Genomic DNA, 22,440 nt, shown 5'->3' with positions numbered 1-22,440 from the left:
TCGCAGTGTCCGGAGCAAGTATGGTGGGTCTGACACACCGGTGTCAATGTGTTCTTTTTTCCATTTCCAGGAGTGTATGTGCCACCTGTAATACAAAGACGTCATTCCCTTGCCTTTAATGTCGTCCTACAGCAGCAACGAATGCTCTGTAATGCATACCACCACACTGTTCAAAGACTGAAGTTCATCTTCAAGCTGGTGTACTTTCTTTTTAATGGACTGCACATTTTGATGAATAATAGATAATTCCAAGCAAATTTTCATAGTGTTCGTTCACTCTCATGTGGAACAGTCAATCTTCTGAGCACCTAATGAAGAAATCTCTAAACTGGTTGAAACACTTACAAGGGAGGGGAGCCTGCTGTTGCGCTTTATCTCAAAAGAAGGCTAGTCCTCTTAACAATGACAACAAATATTTTATCATGTATGTCTCCACACCTACCTTCTACACCCTCAATAATTAGCTCCATCAACCTCCCTCTCCCTGTCCTATTGAGGTGTAAACCTCGCTTAGTGCAGCCCCACCTCCTGATAGTCTGCAATATAACCAGTCCAGTGTGCACCTGGTCAGCAGTCGTCAGCACCATTTCCAGATCAGCATTGACTCACTGAACAGCACTGCCGAGACAAGGCTGATCATGCTGCCACAATGGGCCAAGTAATCTTACATTGGTGCTACCAATTAGAGAAGCTATCTTATTAATGTCACCACCTATGATGTATGCCCCATCCCTATCCAAGCTGTTACCTGTCCCACCCACTATCACTACCATATTGTCCTTTGTAAAAGCATTACACAAAGGCCCTAAACCCCTATCACCTGATCTAACCCAGGACTTCCCTAACTGCCCTCCAATACAGGGCCTACAACTCTGCCATGACTGCTGTCTAGCAGCGGCACTCTCTTCTTCCCAACATTTGTACTCTTATTGTCCTTATTGTGACAGAGTCTGCTGCATATTCCATACTTCAACGCCATTTTCATTACATTCTGTATCTTTGGTATGCACTCTTATGTGGCAGAGCTTCCTGAAAAATAATGCTGTACCTAATAACAGTTACAAAGTCCATAGTAATATTTCATATGTCCATGTCAGTTGCAGTTGATGATACTTGCATTTGCATGAAGCTGCTGAGTTTGTTTGTTAGGTACTCTGTGCTGTGTGTGTACATTTTTACTGTTTGCTTCTAAACTACATCACATAAGCTTGAGATAGTTCCAGATTCAACTATTAAGCTGAAACCAGTTTCTAAGCTGCTGAGGATATTGAACAATGTTTCAGGACTTTTTTCCTATGTTTTGTTTTTCGTGTAACACAAGGGTTGTTTGCAAACAAAATAATAGGGAGGTGATTTTGACGTAACTCATTCACATAGAACATAAATGAAACTTGAACTAGTATAAAGCCATGTGAAATGCTCAATAAGAATAGTAATTTGCTCCATTCAGCACTCTGTGTTTTCTATTCCATAATTAGAAGCCTTCTGTAAGCCACTGCCCTCAATCCCAGTCTCATTAGGTTTGCAAGTGAGCAAGGTACTGTTTATAGAACTAAAAGCCTTTGTGAGGTCACAAAAAATTTCTGTAACCTTACTGCTCTTGTCTAAATATTTGCTTATTTGTTCAACAATACTATTTATTGCATCTGTCGTGCTTCTCCCTTACTCAAAATCAAACCAGTTCTCTAGGTCAATGGCACATTTTGCAGTAACATTTTGGATTTTGCTAACAATGTTCTCAAATCTGTTCAATATAACCAAGAGAATTGAGACAGTATTATGAATATTAGGAGCTCAGATGGAAAGCTAGTACTAAGCAAAAAACGGAAAGCTGAAATGTCGTTCTTTATGAATTGTAGTGTCACTTCTGCACATTTTTCATGTACCCAGAAATTGCAGTTTGTACACAAGACACCTTTGATAACACGTTTTTTGCACTTCTTACACAATGAACTGTTAAACTTTTGACTTTTTGAAACTAGCACTGTGTCACTACACTGTTTCCTTGACGCCATCTTTTTTGTATCTGATAAGATATAGCTTGGGTTGTAACATTGTTTTGTGTGAAAAAATCATGTTTTTCCATAATATTGTCAAAGTACATTCTAACTCCTTCACCTGGCAAGTTACCTATCCAAAACATGAGGGATTATTCACCATCTGCCCTAGTACACAGCTTTTGTCTTTGTGATAGGATGGCCATGCAATGATGCACTGTCACTCCTGTCTCCCACCTCACACTTCTTGCAATGCCATTCCTTACTCTCCTCTCTTCTGCACCTTTCAGTCCGTATGCTTCCTGTCCCCTCCCCACCACTCTTGCAGAATCTATGTCTTACTGATCTCCAACTTTTCAGAAGTCATAGTCATAATGGATTGTGGACCTGTCACAGCTGTGAGCAGTCATGTTTTGAATGGTATACAGCACTTTTATACTTGTGCATTGCTAGTTGGCTGGCAGTGACTTTGGGACACTAGTCAAGGTTTTGTAACACATATTCTTTTTACAATGGACAATAAATCCCACCTCCTTCACATGTTCACTACTGTCAGTTTTAAATTACTTTTGGATAATTGTGCCAGCTGAGCACTCCATTGCCTCATGTCTCAAGCCTCTTGTTTTATGCCTCAACACAAAGGTTAGGATTGTGCCTGTTAGCTGAAACTTTAAGTTTACTAAGTAATTTGAGTAGACATTTGTTTTGTCATTGTTTCCTGTGAAATTCAAATATCTTAGCTATGTTTGCTACATGAACACATTGTTGTAGAGTTTGTGAGAATTTTATTTAGATTGTGTTGTGAGTGTTGTGTGTTTCTGTGAGGCAGTGAAATGATGCACCATTCTTTATATATATATATATATATATATATATATATATATATATATATATATATAATGATTGGTTATAATAGAAGGAAACATTCCACAAAGGAAAAATATACTTAAAAACAAAGATGATGTGACTTACCAAATGAAAGTGCTGGCAGGTCGACAGACACACAAACGAACACAAACATACACACAAAATTCAAGCTTTCGCAACAAACTGTTGCCTCGTCAGGAAAGAGGGAAGGAGAGGGAAAGACGAAAGGATGTGGGTTTTAAGGGAGAGGGTAAGGAGTCATTCCAGTCCCGGGAGTGGAAAGACTTACCTTAGGGGGAAAAAAGGACGGGTATATACTCGCACACACACACATATCCATCCACACATATACAGACACAAGCAGACATGTATATGTGTGGATGGATATGTGTGTGTGTGCGAGTATATACCCGTCCTTTTTTCCCCCTAAGGTAAGTCTTTCCACTCCCGGGACTGGAATGACTCCTTACCCTCTCCCTTAAAACCCACATCCTTTCGTCTTTCCCTCTCCTTCCCTCTTTCCTGAGAGGCAACAGTTTGTTGCGAAAGCTTGAATTTTGTGTGTATGTTTGTGTTCGTTTGTGTGTCTGTCGACCTGCCAGCACTTTCATTTGGTAAGTCACATCATCTTTGTTTTTAAGTATATATATATATATATATATATGAATATAATAGAGGGAAACATTCCACGTGGGAAAAATATATTTAAAAAGAAAGATGATGAGACTTACCCAACAAAAGCGCTGGCAGGTCGATAGACACACAAATAAACACAAACATACACACAAAACTCTAGCTTTCGCAACCAACGGTTGCCTCGTCAGGAAAGAGGGAAGGAGAAGGAAAGACAAAAGGATTGGGTTTTAAGGGAGAGGGTAAGGAGTCATTCCAATCCCGGGAGCGGAAAGACTTACCTTAGGGGGAAAAAAGGACAGGTTTACACTCGCACACACACACATATCCATCCACACATACACAGACACAAGCAGACATTTGTAAAGGCCTTTACAAATGTCTGCTTGTGTCTGTGTATGTGTGGATGGATATGTGTGTGTGTGCGAGTGTAAACCTGTCCTTTTTTCCCCCTAAGGTAAGTCTTTCCGCTCCCGGGATTGGAATGACTCCTTACCCTCTCCCTTAAAACCCAATCCTTTTGTCTTTCCTTCTCCTTCCCTCTTTCCTGACGAGGCAACCGTTGGTTGCGAAAGCTAGAGTTTTGTGTGTATGTTTGTGTTTATTTGTGTGTCTATCGACCTGCCAGACACACAAACGAACACAAACATACACACAAAATTCAAGCTTTCGCAACAAACTGTTGCCTCATCAGGAAAGAGGGAAGGAGAGGGAAAGACGAAAGGATGTGGGTTTTAAGGGAGAGGGTAAGGAGTCATTCCAGTCCCGGGAGCGGAAAGACTTACCTTAGGGGGAAAAAAGGACAGGTTTACACTCGCACACACACACATATCCATCCACACATACACAGACACAAGCAGACAATATATATATATATATATATATATTTGGTAATTTTAAGGAGATGCCCATGATTTTTTAATGTAACTTCAGTGAATAGTAACCTGCAATTTTTCACAAATGGTTATTTAATCCCCCCATGTGAAAGTATCCAAGGGGAGTCAGTGACATTTTATTAGATGATTTGGCAAGTTTATATTGTCATTTTTCCAGTTGAGATTCCAGTGTTAATTAATCTTGACCTCTATGTAAGATTCCATTGTGTATTGGCTTCCGGTTTTATTGGAATGTCTGTTCAGTGTTGCTAAGCTACACAATTCAACAGATTAATGTCTAGTGTCCTTAGTGGAATTTCAATGACATTGTTCAGAGCATTTTAGTTTAGGTATAATCATAATCCTAACTCTTCTTCATATGAGTCCAGGAGTAGTGTGAACATTTTTGTGGCACTGACTGCAAAAGATTCAACTGCCACCAACCAACAAACATTTATTCTTTGTTTTATTATGTTGTTTCATATTTGGTGCTATTTTTATTCTTTAAATGTTTTTACAGTTTCTTAAGAAGAAAATCCAAGAAACTCTGTACAGGGGACACACTTATCACTACTTGCCACAATTTGCATCTATTTAAAGCTCAGCATTGACCTTTGCTTTTAGTCTGTGATGTAGCTACTTGGGAAGTGAGCATGATAACTGTGTGCCAGGAGTGAGGGGCTACCTATGTATTTTTATGCTGCACTTAATACCATATGTTTGCTATTATAGAGTGAAAATATTGTGTAAATGTTGCTTACATTATTATTTTAACTATGTACTGTCTTTTTTATCATACCATGGCCTGAGGTTGGTAACCCATACTGAAACTGGTAGCCAGTAGGCAAAATCAAAAATTGTGATTATAGACTAAAACAAAGTAAAATTAGGGTAAGTTAATTAAGCTTTAACAATAAGTTCTGTAAGGGCAACGGTAAGTTTTTTCACCTGATGAAAGTGAAAGACTTTTTTTATTATTTTTACTTCTCCTTTTTTCCTTATTCTCTAAATTTCATGTAACATTAGATGAAGTCTTCTTCTATAGTTTAGTTGGCATAAGAAGATCCCTGACAGCTGTCAGTGCTGTTGCAGCATTCAGCTGCAAAGATCAGATGGCTGCAAGTGAAAACAGTAGCCATCTGCAGAGCCGTAAATACACTAAGGTGTTGCCGTAGAGACGTTTACAAAATCATGTTACATGATTGCTGGAGGCAAAGCTGCCATGCCCGGCCCACTGCAACATCAGGGAACTTCTTACACTGACTTGACTATAGGTCACTGAACATGTTTCTCCGTTGAGTAGATTCCATTCCACTAGTTTTTTCTGTAAATGGCTGTACATTTTTCCTATGACAGCTTTGCTGGACTTACATAAATATCTAGGCACAATTTTATTATTATTATTATTGTTATTATTATTGTATGCAAGAATAGGTAATACAGATTGCACCAAATTTGGTGACTACACTGACTGTTCCAAAAATATGTACTTCATGCCTCTGTTTCCCATTGCCAAAGCACATAATATTTGAATTATTGTTTAACTCACTACAAGGTAACATGAAAGAAGAATTCCTCTTGCTTCTCAAACATTGCTCGTAAGTTTTTTGCACTTTATACATAAAAAACAAACTCTCTTAGATGCTGGAATTTAAATTAGTTTTGTGTTACTTGGTATTATAAACTTATAACATGCTTCCAATGTTTTATGTGAAATATTATTTTTTCATTTACAGTGTTGTCAATCAAAACTTTGTTTGATTTATGTTATAACAGGATTGAATGAATACAGAAAAAAGCTTTGTGGTACTTATAGTGGTGGTAATAAACGAAAACTGAGTGCAGCAGTTGCTCTAATTGGAAATCCTCCAGTTGTGTTCCTTGATGAACCGACAAGTGGTGTGGATCCAGTATCACGGCGGAAACTTTGGAATGTTCTTGGGAAGATCCACAAGACAGGACAAGCTGTTGTCTTAACATCTCACAGGTGAGTCACTTCTCTATATGCAGAGTCAGATTTTGAATATGAAATCTGAATGGTGTTTGCACTTTATGTATGTGGTAGAATATGAAATGCAAACAGTTGATATATCATTTCAGAAAGCTCTCATTGAAACACAGTCTTCAAAATACCAAAATGGTAAAACAAAAGACATCTTCTTAGAAGATCTTATGTAGTCTGCAACACTGAAATTACTCTAAGCAATTTCGTAACACTCCACATCTTATAAAAGGATCTGCAGGCCATAAGTACTCTCATAGTTTGTCATCTTGTTGTTGTTGTCTGAGCAGTAGCACAAATGTCTAAATGAAATCCGCATTCAGGAAAGAGAAGTGGTGTGCGGAAAGAGGTGTGTGTGTGTGTGTGTGTGTGTGTGTGTGTGTGTGTGTGTGTGTGTGTGTGTGGTTTGGCCTTAGACCTGTTCCAACTGGCCAGCTGCTGCCTATAAGGCAGTAGGAGGAGCAGCCTGTGGTCACGGAACATATGATTAGCGTGTCGCCTATCCCTACAGCCATTACTGTCAGTAGATGAAACCTGATGCGACTTCCTCTTTATGCAAGCAGCTCCTCATTTGGTGTCACAAGTGTTGAATGGACCTCATTCCAGACCCCCTATCTCAGAAAAAAACTGAAGAGGTACAGGCATTTGAACTTCGAATCTTCTGCTCAGAAGGCAGCATCAACTTTTAACCATTTAGTACAGAGGCAGTCTGAATAAAAATTAAACAGAATATATATGGCAGTATCATTTGTCATCAAATGTTCAAATGTGTGTGAATTCTTAAGGCACCAAACTGCTGAGGTCATCGGTCCCTAGGCTTACAAACTACTTAAAGTAACTTAAACTAACTTATGCCAAGACAAACACATACACCCATGCTCGAGGGAGGACTCGAACCTCCGGCGTGAGGGGCTGCGTGGTCCGTGACATGGCGCCTCAAACCACACGGCCAATATGTCATCCTAGTAGCGTGTTTACGCCAACACCGAATAGCTATGAACACCATACCATTATGTTTATTGGCTTTTTTCAGTTGAATAAAGTCCATAATAATATATTCTCAGGAATATTCAACTATAAGACCGTAGTATTGCAGATAACAGTTAAAGAGAGAGACTACTTTTCAGTGCATTGCTCAGCGACAAGGAGGAACATGAAAAAGAGGAGATGACTTTCATAGTTCTTCAGTCGATAATGTGCCGAGAGTCCTAATGATACAGACTAATATCAAATGTATGAACCTTAAAGATTATTGGTCTTGCACTAAAGCATCACTTTAGCTGCTCTGAAAGACACACAACATGTAAATTTCATTTATGATAGAACAGCCAATGCCACTGCATATGCAATAAAACACCTTAACTTCGAAAAATGATTGGCAAGCATGAAAATTCATTGGAGGAAGTCACCTGCAGCAGACAATCAAACAGAAACTGCAGTAGTAGTTTTCTTAGCTCTCTCTCTCTCTCTCTCTCTCTCTCTCTCTCTCTCTCTCTCTCTCTCTCTCTCTCTTCTACCTGTCTCTTTCTTTTCCTTTTTTTTCCACCTCATATTTTCATCAGCTCCAATGCTGAGATATAATTTGCATACTTTTGCCTGTTTTTAGCATCTTTCGTTAGTAGTTGTGCCCCAGTTGCGATGTACACAGTATAGCCCAGATATAATTACTCATCCTGGTCACTTGTTAAATAATGCACAGTATTTCCTACCAACCATCTACAAGTATTTTTTTTTGGCTGTGAGGTAACAGTTTCCAACTGGTTGTAGAACCAACATTAATGAGTGTGCTGTCTCAGTGTTCTGGAAATCAGTCATTCCTTCTACACATACCCATATGGCATTATTTCTTCACAGACATACATGTGTGTCTATGTGTTGATACGTTTACAATGTCTGATAGACCATCGGTGATAGAGCAACTCAAGTTCCTGCTGCTAATAAGGCGAGTACAATGTTTGTTTGTTATATGTTTTTACATTTTTATGAGCTTCCAACAAGAGTGACTTATATTTGCAGGTACCTCTATAGTTACTAGTTTATTTTTGTAATTTATTGCGTGTTTGAGTGAGTGCTTACTAGGCACAACCTTTTATTTTAATATCGCTGTTGTTATCGACTCTTATATCGACCCTCATATCGTACAGGCTTTTGTTTGTTTTGTTTTGCGTAGCTCAGTGTCAGATAGACGCTTCGGACGCGAGGAGATCATTCCAAAGTCTGGCAGGCAGCGATAGTCTTTCCAAGGGGGCCTCCCCAGTTAGCTTGACAAACAGGTTTCGGGCGTTATATGTGGCTGACAAAGTCTCTAAACCAGATGCAGTAATCCATGCTGTTTGAGAGGAAGCTTCTCGGACAGCAATGTCGAGGCATTCACAGAGGGTGGGTTTGCTTTTAGTTCAGAGCTCCAATGTTAGGTGCATAATGGGGCCCCTTAGGAACATGGCTGCCAAGGAGGGGAAGGAAGTCAGTGCGCACTCCGTGTGCGAGTCATTCTGGACGTGGAAAGGGTGCTTCCGGATTCCATGAAGAGTACAGGGTGCAGCCAATTGCAGGTGGTGGCTCATGTCGGTACCAATGATGTGTGTTGCTTTGGATCGGAGGAGATGCTCTCTGGTTTCGGCTGGCTAACAGAAATGGTAAAGACTGTCACTCTTGCTTGCGAGATTAAGGCAGAGCTCACCACCTGCAGCATTGTCGATAGAACCGACTGTGGTCCTTTGGTGTAGAGCTGAGTGGAGGGTCTGAATCAGAGGCACAGGTGGTTCTGTGACTGTGTAGACTGCAGATTCCTTGACATGCACTATCAGGTGGTGGGTTTTTGAGTTCCTCTTAATAGGTTAGGAGTCCACTACACACAGGAAGCAGTTACACAGGTAGCAGGAGCCTTGTGGACGGGACTGGGTGGTTGTTTAGGTTAGAGGGTCTCAGGAAACCACATAAAGGTTGTCCGTCTAGAAAAGGGCAGGTGTAACACAGTAAGATAGTTGTAGAAATGATCGGTATTGTAGTTGTAAATCATCGTAACTGTATTGGGAAAGAACCAGAGCTCCAAGCCCTAATAGAAAGCACTGAACAAGCTCAAATAGTTCTAGGTTCAGAAAGTTGGCTAAAGCCGGAAATAAGTTCAGCCAAATTTGTTTCAAACCGTCTAATGGTGTTCAGAAAGGATGGATTAAATACAGTTGGTGGCGGAGTATTTATTGCTGTGAGAAGTAGTTTAACTTGTAGTGAAATTGAAGTAGATAGTTCCTGCCAAATAGTATGGGTACAGGTTATACTTGACAATCAGACTTCAATCTATCCTCGATATGCTGGAAAAATTATACATTTAAAGACGGTGGCAGGCATAAAATCCAAAATTGTACTGAATACTTTCTCAGAAAATTATTTTGAACAATTAGTTCATGAACCCACTCAAAGCATAAATGTTTGCAAAAGCTTACTTGACTTCTTAGCAACAAATAATCCTGGACAAATAGGGAGTATCGTGACAAATACAGGGATTAGCGACCACAAGACAGTTGCTGCTAGGCTGAATACTGTAACACCTACAACTATCAAAAAGAAAAGCAAAGTATGTCTACTTGAAGCTGACAAAAATGCTCTTAATGCCTTTTTAAGAGACAGTCTTCACTGCTTCCGATCTGATCATGTAAGTGTAGAAAAGATATGGAATGATTTCAAAGAGACAGTATCGACGGCGATTTAGGGATATATACCACATAAATTAATAGGTCATGGTACTGATCCCCCATGGTACACAAAATGAGTTAGATCGCTGCTGCAGAAGCAATGAAGAAAGCATGCGAAATTTAAAAGAATGCAAAATTCCCAAGATTGGCAAAGTTTAGTTCAAAATATATCACGTACTTCAATGCAAGATGCTTTTAATAATTTCCACAACAAAACTCTGACTCAGAACCTGGCAGAAGACCCAAAGGGATTCTGGTCATACAAAAAGCACACCAGTGGCAAGACTCAATCAATACCTTCACTGTGAGATAACAACAGTGAAGTCACTGATGACAGTGCCACTAAAGCAGACTTATTAAACACAGTTTTCTGAAATTCCTTCACCAAATAAGACAAAAAAATATTCCTGAATTCCAATCAAGAAAAACTACCAAGATGAGAAACATAGAAGTAGATATCCTCGGTGTAGCAAAGCAGCTTAAATCACTCAATAAAAGCAAGACCTCTGGTCCAGATTGTATACCAGTCAGGTTACTTTCAGAGTATGCTGATACAATAGCTCCATATTGAGCAACTGCTCGCTCACAGAAAGGTCCATACCTAAAGACTGGAAAATTGCTCAAGTCACACCAATACCCAAAAAAGGAAGTAGGAGTAATTCGCTGAATTACAGACCCATATCACTAATGTCGATTTGCTGTAGGGTTTTGGAACATAAACTGTGTTCGGACATTATGAAGAACCTCGAAGAAAACAATTTTTTGACACGCTGTCAGCACGGATTCAGAAAATATCGTTCTTGTGAAACACAACTAGCTCCTTATACTCGTGAATTCATGAGTGCTATCAGCAGGAGTTGTCAAATTGATTCCATATTTTTTACATTTCCAGAACCGTTTCTCACAAGCAGTTTTTTAACCAAACTGCGTGCCTATGGAATATCACCTCAGTTGTGTGACTGGATTCATGATTTCCTGTCAGAAAGTTCATAGTTCGTAGTAATAGACAGAAAGTCATCGAGTAAATAGAAGTAATATCCAGCATTCGTCCCTCTATTGTTCCTTATCTATATTAATGACATAGGAGACAATCTGAGTAGCCGTCTTAGATTATTTGTAGAAGATGCTGTCATTTACTGTCTTGTAAAGTCTTCAGATGGCCAAACCAAATTGGAAAATGATTTATATATCTGTTTGGTGCAAAAAGTGGCAGTTGACCCTGAATAAAGAAAAGTGTGAAGTTATTCTCAAGTGTATTAAAAGAAATCTGTTAAATTTTGATAATGTGATAAGTCACTCAAATCTGAAGGCTGTAAATTCAACTAAATACTTACTTACGGATTACAATTACAATTACAAATAACCTAAACTGGAATAATCACATAGATAATGTTGTGGGTAGAGCATTGGCAGAACACTTAGAAAGTGCAACAGGTTGACCAAAGAGACTGCTTACACCACGCTTATCCGCCCTATTGTGGAGTATTGCTGTACGGTGTGGGACCCACATCAGGAGGGACTGATGGATGACATCAAGAAAGTTCAAAGAAGGGCAGCTTGTTTTGCGAAATAGGGGAGATAGCAGACATGATACGTGAATTGGAGTGGCAATCATTAAAATAAAGGTGTTCTTCGCTGCAACGGGATCTTCTCATGAAATTTCAATCACCAGTTTTCTCCTCAGATTGCAAAAACATTCTGTTGGCACCCACCTACCTACATAGGGAGAAATGATCATCACAATAAAATAAGAGAAATCGGGGCTCACACAGAAAAAATTAAGTGCTACCATTAGAGAGTGGAACGGTAGAGACAGTGTTCATTGAACCCTTTATCAGGCACGTTATTGTGAATAGCAGAGTAATAACGTAGATGTAGATGTTTATGACAAATATATTTTGTGAAATTTTTATTCCATTGGTAATGTTTCATTAACTATTTTGTACGAGGCTGATCTTATGTCAGTTCTTTACACTTTATTGTGAATATTCTTCCGTGTTATGTCCCAGTCCTTATAGGTATATGTTGCTTCCATATGACTGACTCTTCCATTGATGTTCATTAGCTAGTATAATTGAGCAGTGGTTCAATCTTGCTGTGGGTTTGTTTCTGCCCAGAGGCAGCCAGTTTCCAGCAGCAACATTTTGATATTTTTATCCCAAATTTATCAGTACTTGGACACTGTCTGGCTTGTATGTCTTTATAGTTCCAGGTAGTGCACTGTCTTGGTATTTGTGGTACAGTTGCTCTGTTCTCGATATCAGAAGTGCAAAGCATTTTGTATGAACACCTATTAGCCCAAGGTCACTGTTTTCTGGTTGGAGAGTTATAAAATTTGCCCCCATCTTGAAGATTTCACCCTTATGGATATACCAGCCTACTGCAGCAATTATTTTTGCAGTCTAGTTTGAATCCTCTCCACATTGGTATTAGGCTAGTTTTCCTGAGAATTAGCTTAGAACGAGACAATTTTTTAATATTTATTTAAACTACTATTGACTTTCTGTAGGTTCTGTTCCGTTCTGATCATAAGATCACACCCATGTCTTTCGCATGTGCTATAACTGCATTAAGATTGAGCATGGGTTCAAGCCTTGAAGTTTGCAATTCATGTACTTACTTATCTTTATTTATCCAAAAATCATCCCACAATGATATAGGATTTGTCAAGGTAATCCATTGCCAATCAAAATAGTCCAAAATATACAGAATACATAAAATGTTTTGTGAGGATAGGACAGGTAGTATGGGGGGATAGGACAGGTGATCGGCTGTGGCCTTGATTAAGGAATAATCCTGGCATTTGCCATTGTGATCTAGGATAACCATGGAAAACCCAAATCGGAATAGTTGAACAGAGCAGCTCCAACCTCCACAATATGAGGTCTTAACAGCTGTGATGCTTTATTCAGTAATTTCCTATTGTATCATGTTTCTTGATTTACACACAGTTCGTTTCAGGTAACTTGAAGTATAAAATATAGTTCTGTTCTTCATTGCCACACACACTGAGGACACCTGCAGATGACTCCTGAACTGTGTCCGGTTACTTGCAATGTAAAACATAGTTCTGCTCTTCACTGACGCATACTCTAAGACGTACACCAAAGATTCCTGGGCTATGAAGATACTGCTGTGAAGCTTAACTCAATCCCAGACTCCAGATTCAACTGTGTGCTGCTTGCCACCTGAAAACCAACCCAACAAACAGTCCTGTCATGCATTTTACTAAACGAGGTGGCACAGTTGTTAACATACTGGACTCACATCCAGGAGGATGATGGTTCAAACCCACTTCTTGCCGTCCTGATCTAGGTTTTCCCTAAATCGCTTCAGGGAAATCCTGGGATGGTTCTTTTGAAAGGGCACAGCCGCCTTCCTTCCCTAAGCCAATGTGACCGATGATTTCACTGTTTGGTCCCCTCCACCAACAAATCAACAACAATGTATTTTACATCTTGAAACATGTTACCTGCGAAAGCAGTAAACCACCATCATGTACTGACATGTGAAAAGATGCTGTAGTTACCCCTTACATTGCCATCTACTGATGTGAATCCTCTAAGTGATCTTCAGTTATGTAATATACATTACTTGTGAAGAACATTTTAGCTGCCTTCTTAAACAAATTTATTTTAGTAATTTTTATCATCTCCTTTGGCAATTTATTATGCAGTTTTATCCCATGGTGTAAAATGTTGCTTTGAGTTTTTTGTTTGTTTTTCCTGGATAAATGTAACTCCAAAATGGCTGCTGCTCCATTCCTTTGTGTAGAACTATTGATCTAGTATTTTGTAATATTTTCCATGATAGGCACCATAGTTTAGTAGATATACTTGGTGCAGTAAGGATGCCTAATTTTTTAAATAGTCCTACTACTACTTCCATTTATTGTTCTCATTGCCCTTTTCTGAAGTTTAAAAACCATGTCCATGTTTTGTGCCTTCAGTCCCTAGAAAAGCATCCCATAGCTAAGAATTGAGAAAATGTAGGCATAGTACGTCACTACAAAACATTGGCTATTACAAACATGCTAACATCCTTAGAGCATAGCATGCTGAGGACATTCTTTTTGCCAGTATCTTTGTATGTCCCCTCCAATCGATATTCATCCAAAAAACTTTGTGTTTGCTACACAATCTCACAATCTATAGACTCATCATCTACTAGCTGAGGACCTGGCATGGGCTGGGTATGTATTTATTTTACTCTTCTATCAGTTTATCACTTCCTCCCCCTTTCTCTGTCATCTCCTCCTCCACCCACTCCCTGTTCCTGTCATCCTCTTTCATTTCCTGTTCATCTCCTCCTTTTCCCCCTCTCTGTCCATTTCCTCCTCTTCCCCTTCTCTGTCCATTTCCCCTCCTTCCTCTCTCTGGCCATCTCTTTGTTCTCCTGTCTCTGGCCATCTCTTCCTATTTTCTTCCTTTGTCCATCTATTCCTGTCCCCCATCTCTCTCTGTCCACGTCGTCCTCTGTCCATAAATTCCTGTCCTCTCTCTCTCTGCCCACCTGTTCCTCTTTTCTTCCTCTGTCCATCAACTCCTGTCCCCTCTCTTGCCCACCTCTTCCTCCTCCTCCTCAAGTCCTGTCCCCTCTCTCTGCCCACCTCTTCCCCTTTTCTCAATTCCTGTCCCCTCTCTCTGTCCATCTCCTCCTCTTTTCTTCCTTTGTCCATCAGCTCCTATCCCCTCTCTCTGTCCACGTCTTTCTCTTTTATTCCTCTGTCCATCAACTCCTGTCCCATTTCCCTGTCCATTTCCCCCTCTCTGTCTCTATCTGCCCATCTCCTCCTCACTGCCACCCTCCCCCACAAATCTGTTTCCATCTCACCTTTGCCCCCTCACTGTCTGTCCATCTCCTCCTTCCCCCTTCTCTCTCTCCTTGCTGCACCAAATAGGACGCTGGTGCTCTTACCTGTTGTGTTGTGAGTCTGTAACTGTTATGTTCCGAGGAACCAAATGTTATGTCCTCATGTGCAAATGATAAATTGCTGGAAGTGGCCAGAGGGTCTGTCGCTAAAGGAATCTGGACAGGCGAGCAAAAGAATTAATTGGCATAAGTGCAGTTTAAAGAAATATAATTTACTCAACTTGTGCAAAAGAACTGCTACACTGTTGAAAACATGCGGCAGATGCAGCTAGCGATAAGCATAGGTCCGACAAGAGCGTGCATCTATGTATACTGAATGTTTGCTGGTAGAGTGAGCTATCAACAGCTTAGTGTAATGTTTGGCACCAACTAGTGACACGGAAGTATTAAAGGCAAGCAGACTGGTGCTCGCCACTTAAGACACTCTTGTGGTGGTCTTCATCGATCAGCGTCATAGGGGTTCTTCATTGTGGCACTGTTCAAAGTACCACTCACATCACCAGCAGGGATCTTCAAGGCACCAGCACTGGCAATATTAATAAGATATGATAGTACATTACCCCACAGTATTTCTTTCCGGATTGGAACTAATACTTTTACCAAACTTGGTTGAAGTTGTTCAGGTATTTAGGATGATGTTTTTACCTGTGGCATTGCCCACAAACACATATATATTTAATGTATTTCACTCACATTTGTACACATTTCACCAGTATCTCTAGTGAATTTTGCCCTTCTGTTTAATTCTCTCGCAGCTCAGTGTTTATGAAGTCATATCTCCTGACCTTTGTGCTGCCGAGTGATACAATTTTACATGTGCATCCAGTGGTATATACGGTTACTGTGTATGACGTGTATTGCAAATAGAGGTAGCAGTAAAGTAATAATAAATTAAAATGTTGTACATGATGCTGCAGTTTTTTTACATTTCTGTATTTGACATAATATCTCCCAACTGTGTGTTGTACAATGATATATTTTTGTTGGTCCATTCTGCAACATATGTGGATACTGCCTGTGAAATGTGTTGCAAATTGAGTTAGTAGTAAAGAAGCAATAAATTATAAATTAAAACATTGTGTATGATGTGACAGTTTTTCATGCACCTTTACCTTTGACATCATACCTCCTGAAGTACGTGTTGTACAATGATATATTTTTGTATGTACAATCAGTGGCAGATATGGACACTGTCTGTCAAAAGTTTTAAATGTAGAGTTAGTAGCAGTGAAGTAAGAAATTTAAACATACTGCATGATGCAGGTGTTTTCCACACACCTCGGTGTTCATGACATATATCCTGAATTATGTGTTGGCCAATGATACAGTTTTTCTGGTACACTCAGTAGTATATATGAATACTGTCTGCAAAGTATGTTGTGAATACAATTAATAACAAAAAAGTAATTAATTGAAATGTCCTGCTTCATGTGGTTGTCTTACTGCATGAACAGAAAAAAATTAGTGAGTGATAAACTTTTCTCCTTTCATCATTTTATGGGGGTCATCAGTGAGGGAAAGCTTTTTAAAGGTTTGAAATTATGTGTAAAGTTTGTTGCAAGTCTCTGAGTGCTCTCATTCTCAAATACTGGATGAGTGAAGTATTGCTGTTTGTGAGTTGTGGGCTACTATTTTTTTTCTCCCCCCCACCCCAACTACTTTGGTTCTTATCCCCACACCAATGACTTCCAGACAGTAAGTGATAAGTGTACCAAGACTTGTTGGAATCACTCCAGTGGTTAGGAGGAAATGTGGAACATGCTTACTTGCATGCATATGTACAACAGTTGTATAATATATGTGGATGCTTAAAAGTGTCCTTTAGCAGAAGCTGGAAATTTTATTAATGTATAAAAATGGAATCATCAGTTCAACTTGACACCTGCAAACATACCGTCTCTCGCATTTGCTGAATAAGTCTCAGTGAATGTTTGAGGATTTAGTTTTTACTTCTGTTCTATTTCATAGTTTTAGTTTTAATTCACTTAGGATTTTAGAGCAGTAGCCATTATAAATATTCAATTTTTTTTTTACAGCATGGAGGAATGCGAAGCTTTATGTACTCGCCTGGCAATTATGGTGGCCGGACAGTTCATGTGCATGGGGAACAGTCAGTACCTGAAACAAGTGTTTGGGCAAGGTTTTACTGTTGTGATAAAGATAAAATCTGGAAGTGACATAGAACAAGTGAACAAACTGAAATTTTGGTTTCAAGAAAAATTTAAAAATAACTGCATTCTCCAAGATGAGCATGTGGTATGTATTAAATATCTCTCTCTCTCTCTCTCTCTCTCCCCCCCCTCCCTCTCCCCCCCTCCCCCCTCTCCCTCCCCCCCTCTCTCCCCCCCCTCTCCCTCCCCCCTCTCCCTCCCCCCTCTCCCTCCCCCCCTCTCCCTCCCCCCTCTCCCTCCCCCCTCTCCCTCTCCCTCCCACCTCTCCCCCCCTCCCCACCCCTCTCTCTCTCTCTCTCTCTCACACACACTTACACACACACACACACACACACACACACACACACACACACACACACACACCATCACCCTCCCTCGCACACTCTTCTCCCTTTCTCCTGCCTTGACTGTTTTCAAAAATTATTGTCTTTGTTCTATACTTAAAACATGGTACTTGGTTGGCAGCCACCATACACCAGGCACACTTTTTTTTTCTCCTGAAAGAGATACATTATTTAGACTGCAGTAATAGTTAGCAAAGTGAAGATCTATATAAATAGAAATTGAATGTCCATTTATTCAAAAATGTGTATTTCTGAAAGTTCTTGACCAATTGCTCTGAAGTTTGGACAGAACACTGCATTCTAATACAGGCGTGTTTTTAGGTACCTATTTCTTTAACCCACCAGTGGGCATACCTACGTAAAAAGCATGCCAGCCACAAAGAACATTGTTTTGTACCATTCCATTGTTAAAACTTCCTGGCAGATTAAAACTGTGTGCCCGACCGAGACTCGAACTCGGGACCTTTGCCTTTCGCGGGCAAGCGCTCTACCATCTGAGCTACCGAAGCACGACTCACGCTCGGTACTCACAGCTTTACTTCTGCCAGTACCTCGTCTCCTACCTTCCAAACTTTACAGAAGCTCTCCTGCGAACCTTGCAGAACTAGCACTCCTGAAAGAAAGGATATTGCGGAGACATGGCTTAGCCACAGCCTGGGGGATGTTTCCAGAATGAGATTTTCACTCTGCAGCGGAGTGTGCGCTGATATGAAACTTCCTGGCAGATTAAAACTGTGTGCCCGACCGAGACTCGAACTCGGGACCTTTGCCTTTCGCGGGCAAGCGCTCTACCATCTGAGCTACCGAAGCACGACTCACGCTCGGTACTCACAGCTTTACTTCTGCCAGTACCTCGTCTCCTACCTTCCAAACTTTACAGAAGCTCTCCTGCGAACCTTGCAGAACTAGCACTCCTGAAAGAAAGGATATTGCGGAGACATGGCTTAGCCACAGCCTGGGGGATGTTTCCAGAATGAGATTTTCACTCTGCAGCGGAGTGTGCGCTGATATGAAACTTCCTGGCAGATTAAAACTGTGTGCCCGACCGAGACTCGAACTCGGGACCTTTGCCTTTCGCGGGCAAGCGCTCTACCATCTGAGCTACCGAAGCACGACTCACGCTCGGTACTCACAGCTTTACTTCTGCCAGTACCTCGTCTCCTACCTTCCAAACTTTACAGAAGCTCTCCTGCGAACCTTGCAGAACTAGCACTCCTGAAAGAAAGGATATTGCGGAGACATGGCTTAGCCACAGCCTGGGGGATGTTTCCAGAATGAGATTTTCACTCTGCAGCGGAGTGTGCGCTGATATGAAACTTCCTGGCAGATTAAAACTGTGTGCCCGACCGAGACTCGCAGAGTGAAAATCTCATTCTGGAAACATCCCCCAGGCTGTGGCTAAGCCATGTCTCCGCAATATCCTTTCTTTCAGGAGTGCTAGTTCTGCAAGGTTCGCAGGAGAGCTTCTGTAAAGTTTGGAAGGTAGGAGACGAGGTACTGGCAGAAGTAAAGCTGTGAGTACCGAGCGTGAGTCGTGCTTCGGTAGCTCAGATGGTAGAGCGCTTGCCCGCGAAAGGCAAAGGTCCCGAGTTCGAGTCTCGGTCGGGCACACAGTTTTAATCTGCCAGGAAGTTTCATATCAGCGCACACTCCGCTGCAGAGTGAAAATCTCATTCTGGAAACATCCCCCAGGCTGTGGCTAAGCCATGTCTCCGCAATATCCTTTCTTTCAGGAGTGCTAGTTCTGCAAGGTTCGCAGGAGAGCTTCTGTAAAGTTTGGAAGGTAGGAGACGAGGTACTGGCAGAAGTAAAGCTGTGAGTACCGAGCGTGAGTCGTGCTTCGGTAGCTCAGATGGTAGAGCGCTTGCCCGCGAAAGGCAAAGGTCCCGAGTTCGAGTCTCGGTCGGGCACACAGTTTTAATCTGCCAGGAAGTTTCATATCAGCGCACACTCCGCTGCAGAGTGAAAATCTCATTCTGGCATTCCATTGTTGTTTCACAATTGCAAGCATGTACCTGTTCCTTAGTAATATACAGTAAACAAGAAGCTAGATGAGGAAAAATTTACAATCAGTGCAAGAAAATGACACAAATTCGAAGCTAGTAACACAATCCCACAATGAGGCAGATGTCTACTAGATAATTATCAATCAAATAGGCAGTTGGCTGGGATATCATGCAAATGTGCTGTTTAATGCTTCGAGTGTGTCATTACTGTGGGGTAACAGTTAACTATGACAATAGGGAGAAGATAAATGGAAGTGACCCCATGTCTTATGAACAACACGCAGACAATTCACTTGTTTATTGTAAATACTGAGTAGCTAATTATTATTATGAAAAACAACATGCTGAATGTTCAGTAGGTAAGTAGTTCACAGGAGGTGCTGAAAATGTTCACCATAAACTTCAATACACAACTCGGCACCCCTCAGCATGTTTTGGGAAGCTTTCGCCAATTCATTTGGTGTGATTTCTGTAATTGCCTTGATAATGGTTGCTTTCAACTCTTCAGTTCTATGCGAGTTGTTTCTGTTTGCTTATTTTCACGCAGTAATGTCATACAGAATAATATTCCTGGTGTAACTCATCTTTAAGAAAGAAAGTCTTCATTGCTCAAAAACCTGCTGCAAGAAAAATGTGAGTGCTCACATGCAATCATCTGGTAGACTTCCATTTAAGGAAGTAAATATTCTGACTACTACTTCATAGTATGTTTATTCCCTCATGGCCTTTGTTGTAAATAATCCACTACAGTTCAAAAGAAATGATGATGTGTATAATTACAACACCAAGAGAAAAAAATGACATTCATTTCACCACATTAATATTGTCCTTGGCACAAAAATGGGTACACAGCAATGCAACCAAAATTTTTTTATCATTTACCCAGTGAAATAATATGTGTGGTGGACAACAAAGTAACATTTGAAAACAAACTGAAAAAGTTTCTCCTTGACAACTCCTACTATACTATAGAAGAATATCTATTATTGTAATGTGCAAAAGGTGTTGGGCAGGAATTACTGACTCATATCTGTACAGGAAACATTTCATGCTTCCCAAAACACAAAACCCCTGGTCTGGTACAAGTTTGTCGATGACATCTTTATAATCTGGCCCCAAGGCCAGGACACCTTATCCGCATTCCTCCACAACCTCAACACCTTTTTTTTCCCATCCACTTCGCCTGGTTCTCTTCCATACATTGTGCCACCTTCCTAGATGCTGATGTCCTCCATTCAGATGGCTCCATCAACACCTCAGTCCACCTCAAACTCACCAATTGCCAACTGTACCTGCATTTTGACAGTTGCCACCCCTTCCACATAAAAAAAAAAATCCCTCCCATACAGTCTGGCCACCCGTGGTAGAAGCATCTGCAGTAATGATAACTCCCTTGCCCAGTATGCTGAAGGCCTCATTTGTGAGACAGACAGGCAATACCTTCCAGACCTAATTCATAAACAGATTTCCCATGCCATATCCTCACACACCTGATACTCACATCTATCCCAAGAACCAACCACAAAGAAGCATCCCCCCTTGTCGGACTGAAATGACTGAACTACTTCCCTTGTCAGGCTTTGATTATCTATCATCATGCTCTGAAATTAGGGACATCCTACCTAAAATACTTCCAACCCCTTCTAAAGTGGTGTTCCACCACCCACCCAACCTACACAACATCCTAGTCCATCTGCACGTGCCATCTCCTGCTCCAGTACCCCTGTCCAATTTGTGTCCCCACATCAGTTAGTTGTGTGCTGTTATCTCATCCCAAATTATGTGAAATCATGTGCAAAGCAGTCTGCCAACTGCCCCCTAGCTAGCAGACAGATGGCTCCCCACTCTCCCACAAGCCAGCCACCCACACCCCCACCCCAACCCTTACGCACACCCACACCCCACACTCCACCCCAGTACACTCACTGTGGGCTATTACAGATCTAGTAGTCAACTGAGCACAATGTAGTGAGACACGTGTGTGGTTGGGGGGGGGGGGGGGCATTTTTCCTACAGACAGAAAAACAGGTAAAGGAACAGCATTCTGAAAGCTAGACAAGCTCCATACCCTTTGTTCTTGCACCTATCAATGACTCAGCACTTTTGCCTTTTGGTGAGTTATCTCCCTTATTCATAAATAACTCATTTTTTAACCCGCTTGTAAGTAATCAGTCTGTTGTTACAACATAATTTATGATTAGATAAATGACTCATTCCACGTCATTACAATTTATTGTGCAAATGATTCACGGAACCCGAAACTAACTCAAAGATATATTGCCATATTCTCCAGATGAATTTAAAGAAATATGCGAAGACATATTAGTGATCTATTATGTTACAGCAGAAAGTCAATTGAAGGCTTTATTTCAGTAGTGGTACACATCCAGTTTCATTCATTTCAATATACTGAGACTTAAACATACCAGTAATTGAGTGATGACAATAGAAAGAAATGATAATCCCTCACAAGTGATGGACTGCAGGATTTCAGGTATCTTGGACAGAGAATTCGTATAACTCAGTTACATTTGAGTTTTAGAATCTCAAAATGGAGAAAATTGGAGGTGCGTCGCGATTTAAGTAAGGCCTTGATATTATAGCTATACTGTATATGAAGAATGTACTGTATTTCTGTTAACTGAGAATAACACTGTTGAAATCGTTGATACTGACTTCTGTTATGTTATTTTTAAATGCTTTCAAGTGCCTGTGCTAACACCACCTGCAAGCCTTGAGAGAAAAATTACTTTTGAATCAGTTAAGCCTGTATTGATAGCCCATTAGTGAATAAGAAGGAAACATCCAAAATCTGAAATTGCTTACTATTCAATATCTTAAGTTTTCAGCTGCAGGAAACATGAGAGTACTTACATACTTACAAACTCTTTTTGTTTCATGTATTTTGAAATAATTTTTATTTTAATCACATCCCCAATCATTTGTATATATGTTCCAATCTCTGTCTTCTCCTACAGTAT

The 22,440-nt window shown here is 40.5% G+C and overlaps 1 protein-coding gene across 2 annotated transcripts in view; it reads left to right on the top strand.

Moving 5' to 3' along the window:
• LOC126175225 (phospholipid-transporting ATPase ABCA1-like) overlaps positions 1-22,440 on the top strand; it is a 455,526-nt gene that overhangs the window by 416,910 nt on the left and 16,176 nt on the right. For both annotated transcript variants that reach the window (XM_049921856.1, XM_049921857.1), the window contains exons 24-25: positions 6,149-6,359; positions 16,975-17,194. In XM_049921856.1, the coding sequence (XP_049777813.1) occupies positions 6,149-6,359; positions 16,975-17,194 (431 nt within the window). The remainder of the gene's footprint in view (positions 1-6,148; positions 6,360-16,974; positions 17,195-22,440) is intronic.

The sequence above is a fragment of the Schistocerca cancellata genome, chromosome 3 (assembly GCF_023864275.1).
Source record: "Schistocerca cancellata isolate TAMUIC-IGC-003103 chromosome 3, iqSchCanc2.1, whole genome shotgun sequence".
In the NCBI taxonomy this organism is placed as follows: Eukaryota; Metazoa; Arthropoda; class Insecta; order Orthoptera; family Acrididae; genus Schistocerca; species Schistocerca cancellata.
This window is presented reverse-complemented; position numbering and strand designations above follow the sequence as displayed.